Below are 6991 nucleotides of genomic sequence, written 5' to 3'. Positions count from 1 at the left end.
GTCACGTGACAAACATCAGCTGATTCTTCGCCGCTGGTTGGTCAAAGGTTGGGAGGAGGTGGGCGTTACTGTTGCCTTCAGGTGTCCTCGGCAAATACAACCACTTGAACCTTTCCGCTTAGTAACTAAAAATTGATTTAAAAATAGGCCTACATACAATTTGTAATATCTGTATATTACATTCAGGGTTAGGTCAACGCCTCTAAATCGTACAAATCTTATATATTATTAAGACATTATATAATTTATTATTATTATGAAAGGAAAGACAGTAATTTTACATTCATCCTTATTCCCTGAAATAAGTTTATCCAAGACAAAAAAGGAAATGACATACAGTCTGGTTATTATAAACAAAGGTAAATCAAATTCTGTGATTCTGAGGTTTCAGGGGCAAGTTCAGATACATTTTAACCACAAAATGTTTTTTCTGTCTTGTTTTAGCTTTGAATATCTCGTTAATGGTTTTCTCTCCGTGACTACCATTAATAGTATTAAACATCTATTACTGTGCATAAAGCGATTCATGAAAATGATGATGAACTTAAACGTTAAGTGTCTTCCATGCGGAAACCCCAGTTTCAACCACAGCTTTATTGCCTTCCGATGTGAACTTGCCACTCACAATACGGAGGACTCGCTAACGTATCGTCTCAACTGGGCAACGACGCGTCTACTCTGTCTTCCAGCAGCACTTCCTAAAGAGGAGCCAGTCTCTATGGCAACAAGCGGGATTTGCCAGCTGGAGGCAGAGTCAGTCGGTCCTCAGTTGGTATCACCGCCCCAGCCTCCACACTGCATCACGCCCTGAATGGAATGGATGACCAGGACAAGAAAGAAAATGTATGTAACATCCCTTTTGATTTTATTGCGAGGCATTGCAGTTTTATTAGCACTATTGAAAAGGTCTAACTGGACGGAACAGTGAGTGCGGCTGAGTCACTCACTGTTTCATATCTGGATCAAAGAAGCTATTGTTCCTGCCGGCGTTGCAGAGTGCAACTATTCGCGAATGGCCGAATACCCTTGGACCTTCATTCAGGCCTCTTATATCTGCTTAATGGCCAAATTAACTGAGGACTGTGTGGTGGTGTGGGCCTCGTCCCGTGTGAGCCTGATCAATACATATCTATTGTTTTGCAGGGGGAGTACGTCGGAGAGATTAAAGGTGGAATGCGGCCTTCAATGAAACTGGTCGTCATGGGAATTATTGATAAAAAGCCCAAGAGGTTAGTCCTCACATCTGTCTTCTTATAACTGTATCCCAAGAGTCATATTTCATGAAATAAATATAAATCGTAGGTAGCTTACAGGCTGCTGCCCCTGCACTGTAATTATACCCTGGCATGCCAGGGATACCAACATTTTCAGTGCATGACTGCATGCCAACAATCCAGCTAGTCCCAGTTTTGGAAAATGTCTTTTCCTAATTAGGTTTGTGTGCGTGGGAGAAATGCAAATTCCCATGAACTCCTTATCATTGTGGACATTCTTTGCTTGTTAACATCTGTCTGGTTGGTTGCAGCAACTTTAGTGTGTTGTTTTTGGGGTTTTTTGTATTTAAAAATAAATAAATAGAAACAAAAATGAGTACTCCTATTGAACACAATTTCCACATACTGAATACAACAAAATCTAAAGTACGAATACATCTTCTTTTCTTTATCGAATTTAAACTCTCTGAGATTTATCCGCTAAATGCATGGGTTCTGATGATGAATGCTCTTAATTCAAACAAATGTGTTGCCAAAAGCATCAAACATTAATGTGGTACTGACAAGCTGTTTTAATATAAATGCCTAGAAACTCTAATTTCTGTAGGTTCAACAAGTTACTTCATAACATTAAGCAGTATACATTTATCATGCTAGTTCTCCATAAATATGAATATTTCTCTCTTAATACAGGCTAAAATCAATGATACACATTAATGTTATTTCTGACATTTCATGAAATACCTCATCACCTCATTGCTAAAACTGGTCAGCAGATGTTATTGCTACATTGTTAACTCTGGAAAAATAAAGATGGAAAGAGAGTTTATAGTCTTGTTTTCACTGCTGAGTTTTGTATCCTGCACCACATTCACGTGTCCCTGTTCTCTCTGTGTGTGTGTGTGTGTGTGTGTGTGTGTGTGTGTGTGTGTGTGTGCGTGTGCGTGTGTGTGTGTGTGTGTGCGTGCACACGTATGGCTGATGCAGCATTGAGGTGACCCTGTCCTGCAAGCCTCAGGACGAGGACGCAGAGGGGGACGTGGGTCTGCAGCTGAAGGTCAGTTTCATGAATAAGGCTGTCCAACGTAATGCCCGCTTGGCTGGGAAGTGGGGTCCATGTGAAAATACCCTCTCCTTCTTTCCCTTTGCTCCTGGAGAAGCCTTCAAGGTATTTATTTGAAAGTTCAGTACCAATAGATTTTCTATTTTTGTCTGAACCCTAATATCTCCTCAAAAAAGTGACCTAAGAAAGAATTGGTGTTGTAGGGGTTTTGGCAATTTCCTCAGAGACTTAGGAGCAGTTCTATTTAATTTTGCACATTCAGTATTTAAACCGACAACTGCGGATGTTTCTGCCATGTAAACAAGTCATTGTTGTCATTTCCCCATGCTAAATAAACAGAGCCTTGCACAGATATTTTATTGGAATTTTCTGTGTAGTAGTTACAAATAAAAAAGTAGTTACAAATAAAAATCTGTTAAGTGTGGTGAGCATTTGTATTCAGTCCATTTTTCTCTGGTACCCCTTAAAAAAATTCACAAAGGCTTCAAAAGTCACCTAATTAGCAAATGCTGTATTTATGCAGAGAATAAATTGCACACAAGGGGACTTTGTGTAATAATTTTTACTGCATAAATACAGCTGTTCTATGAAGGCCTCAGACGTTGGTTAAAGAATGCAATAGAAGCATTATGAAGACTAAAGAACACAGCAGGCCGGTCAAAATAATGTGGAGAAGTTTAAAGAAGGTTTAGGTTATAAAACAATAACCCAAGTTTTGAACATTGCACAAAGCGCTGTCCAATCCATCCACTGCAAACCAACAAAAACATGTTTGTGAACTTAAACTAAAAGGCTGGACAAGAACAGCATTTATAAGAGAAGGAGCTAGGAGGCCCATGGTAGCTCTGGAGGAGCTCCAGCAATCCCTAGCTCAGGTGAAAAAATCTTTCAAAAGGTGAATTATTCAATTAGGCACTGCATCAATCTACCCTTTGCAGAGAAGTGAGCTATTGTTGAGAGGTCATAGGAAGTCTTGTTTAAAGTTTGCCCCAAGCCATGTAGGGGTTAGATCAAACATGTAGGAGAAGGTGCTCTGGTAAGATGGGACAAAACTGAAATTTTCTTACCTACATGCAAAACACTATGCATGGTAGAAAACTAATACCTTGCATCGCACTGAACACACCGTTCCCACCATAAGAAATGGTGATGGCAGCATCATGCTGTGGAAATGCTTTTCTTTAGCAGAGACAGGGAAGAGGAATGGAGATAGATACAAAGCAATCCTTAAAGGAAACTTGTTATAGGCAGGAAAAGCATCAAGGAAATTCTGGTTACGTGTGACAAGCTGGTGGAGGCATCCTGTACCCCCAAAGAGTTGCAGCTGTAATTGAAGCGATAATTGCTTATGTAAAATATTGACTTGGCAGAGCCTGATGTAAATGCATGCCACACTTTTCAGATGTTCTTTTTAGAAAATATTTTGAAAAGCAGATACCCTGGACAATAATGTACTGCTGATTAACTGGTTTGTTGCTGTAAACTGTGAAAAAGTTCAAGGGGGATGAATGCCTTTGCAAAGCGCTGTATCTTTATGTCAGGTTTTCCTTCTCAGAAGATATTACTCTATAAAATTTATAGAATTGTTTTCTTGATCATAACTTTTAAATAGGTAAAAAGCTTTCACTGAAACTTCACTGTAAGTAGGAGCAGGATATTAAGCATTTTTTATTAACTGGACTTATTAATACTGCCAAATGTGTACATTTGCAGCTAAACCTTTCACTAAAATAACAGGTTCTACATGTGTTTTAATTGGTAGATGGAGATCGTCTGTGAACACCAGCAGTTTCGTATCTTGGTGGACGGCCAGCCTCTGTGTGGCTTCACCCACCGACTCTCCAAGCTTGCCTCCCTCACTGCCTTAAGAGTCTTTGGAGACCTACAGCTCACCAAGGTTGCCTAGCACCAGCCTCTCACTGACAGAAAGCTGAACTGAGGGCAGTACACACCACCATTAGATTAGAACTTCTTTTTGATTCACCTTCATCGGGATGTTTCGATGTTTTAGTTCGCCAACCAAGTTGCACCCGCCTTGTAATCCTACGTTGAGACAAAGTGCCTTCACTAAGATTACCTGTCTGGGGACTTGAAGATGTTGACTGAATGTGACAGTCATCGCACGTCTTAAATCAAATAAAGAATGTGGTTTTGTATCATTGTGAATTATTATGAGCAAGATCTAAGGTCTGCTTTTTGAATGAGAAATATACAGGCCTTTGAAGACACAAAAAAATCAAGGAAAGTCTTTATCCTTTTAGAAAAAGAGGTTTCAGAAACCTGTCTTAGGCCTTTCTGGAATTGACCTTTGAACGCTCTGACATTTCTGAGCATCAAATGTTTCTTGAGTTTAAAACATAGTGAAGGTTGTTGTTTTGTGCCCAGTTAAATACCACAACAGGTGTGATAGTATAAAACCATAAAAGTAGCCTATATTAGTGCATGCCCTTAAAGACACAGCACTGGATGTTTATTTCTCTCAATTTCAATAGGACTAATTTGTCAGACACAGTTGCATTCAAAATAATGGCGGTGTGTTTTAAAAGTGAGTAAAGCTTGAAATCCTTACATTTTTGATTCCATACATCCATGCATCGGGAATGCTGTGCTTTCTATTCCAAATCCAAAATGGATCAAATTTGTTATTAATCTACAGAAAAATGAGAAAAAGGGAAAATTAGGCTGTTCAGAAATATACTAGTCTCTCCCTTTTGTCTTTACAAACTCCAACATTTCCAACATTTAGAGTTAGTCCTCCTGGGAACCATTTAGTTGTATGTCCACACTTTCTGAGAACTGGTTCATATCTGTGTTACCATCTTCTGGCACCCATGAACAGCTCCTCCAGCCCAGCATGGTGTGTATTTGTTCATTGTCTTGTTGAAACACATGTTTTCCCCTTTCCAACCTTTTCATCAAATCATCAAAGTACGCTGTTATGATGAACAAAGTTTTGAATGACCCATTTTTCTCAAATGTTCAGAGATGAATGGACTTGAACCATATTTTAGTCCTTACATAAGAGTCAAGTGTTTGATGTCTGTTTTTTAACAGAATGAATGATCTGCGCAACTGAACTCCACACTTTTATTTTCATTTTTATTTTCTTTTTTTTCATCTAGAGAGGAATTTCCATCATAAACAGTGATTGATTTGGTTGGTGATGTTGGACCGCTGTTCTTTTGAGCACACTGCATATTGTTTATCAGTTTCAACTTAGAAAAGACATTCAGGAATTTGTTCAATTAACATTTTCTTTTGACACCTTTTACTTGAATGTTTCATATTTAGCTCACTGCAATAAAATCAAATTTGTTGTTAAATGTTGTTCTGATGCACTTTGTAGATGAGTTTTTGGACATGACATCAACTGCAAGATATGAGTCAGGTGTTGTGCCATTTCCTATCCAACTGCAGCCAGGCTGAAACAACACCAGCTCAGCTTGAGTCACACAGGTCAAGGCTCGACTCAGCTTGCTGAGTGGGAGTGTCTGTCTGTTGGTGATTACTGGGAGCGCCTGAGGCCATAAGTTTGATGATCACAACAAATGGTTGCCGATTCTTCTCTTGTCCCTGCTTGTAATGCAATTCCTCTATGCTGACAATATCATTACTCCAGGCAAAAGCATCACATAAAACGTCAGACTCAAGGAATCTCAGCAAGTTCAACTATAAGACTTTTCAAGAACTGTTGCATAAAACACAATTGTATGTCTGTTTATTGATCATACAAGCTAAATTAAGGGCAAAAACAAGATGATATCTCAGTTGTTTAGAACTGTTTTTTGTTTAATTTTGGATATAGATTTTGAGAATTCCAGCCCTGGCTTGATTTAGTACAACTGGGCTGGTTTATGGGTTTGTCAGGTTTTCAACCTTCCAAAATAGGTCAAAGAGACCGATGTCTTAAGGTTAAGGCTACAGAAGAGTGGCCTGAAAATAAAAACTCTAAACCTGAGTTACTAAACAAGTTATTATTTTAAGACTGGGATCAAGTGGGTTCTTATGTCCACTTTCACCGCACAGAGTCAGGGGTGGGGGCTGGTATGCCCCCAGCAGTCTAGTGGTAACGGTGTAACACAAGACAAACAACGTGTGTATTCTCACCTAAGGACAATTTGGAGCTGCCAATTAACCTAACATGTATTTTTGGGGAGGAAACCATAAATCCGCCAGCAGAACCTAGGTGTACCGAATTTCCCGGCTCTGATCTAAAACCAGGAAAGCCCACCTTGCTGAGGGGCAGCTGTGCGACCAAGCGACAAAGAAGGATTTTTATTTTTTATTTATTTCTGCTTTTAAACTAGCAGATTCAAAAATAAGAATAACTTCCATTATGTCCAATAAGAGTTTTATTGTCAAACATTTGACTAAGGCCTTCAAAACGTATGCTCAATGTACACTAACTGGCCACTTTATTAGGTACACTTTCATACTACCAGGTTGGATCCCCTTTAGCATTCAGAACTGCCTTAATTCTTTGTCTTTCCACTACATCCCAAAGCTGTTATTTTACCCTGAGACCTGGTGACTGTGGAGGCTATTACAGTGAGTACATTTTCATTTTGAAGAAACCGGTTTTAAATGATTTCAGATTTGCATCGTTGAGAATTGTCCTGGTGGAAGTAGCGATCAGAAGATGGGAAAACTTCTGCTCATAAAGAGATGGCCCCCCACCTCTAACCTTTAAAAGTTGCAGCTGAATTTGAGATTC

At 39.2% G+C, this 6991-nt stretch overlaps 1 protein-coding gene across 1 annotated transcript; it reads left to right on the top strand.

Moving 5' to 3' along the window:
* The first annotated feature begins 718 nt into the window (after positions 1 to 718).
* On the top strand, positions 719 to 4433 carry si:ch211-10a23.2 (Galectin-related protein A-like). The gene is given in 5 exon segments (XM_047345431.1): positions 719 to 740; positions 743 to 843; positions 1144 to 1229; positions 2202 to 2382; positions 4040 to 4433. Coding segments are annotated over 5 exon segments (534 nt in total). The 3' UTR covers positions 4184 to 4433.
* Positions 4434 to 6991: the final 2558 nt, after the last annotated feature.

The sequence above is a fragment of the Girardinichthys multiradiatus genome, chromosome 19 (assembly GCF_021462225.1).
Source record: "Girardinichthys multiradiatus isolate DD_20200921_A chromosome 19, DD_fGirMul_XY1, whole genome shotgun sequence".
Taxonomy (NCBI): Eukaryota; Metazoa; Chordata; class Actinopteri; order Cyprinodontiformes; family Goodeidae; genus Girardinichthys; species Girardinichthys multiradiatus.
This window is presented reverse-complemented; position numbering and strand designations above follow the sequence as displayed.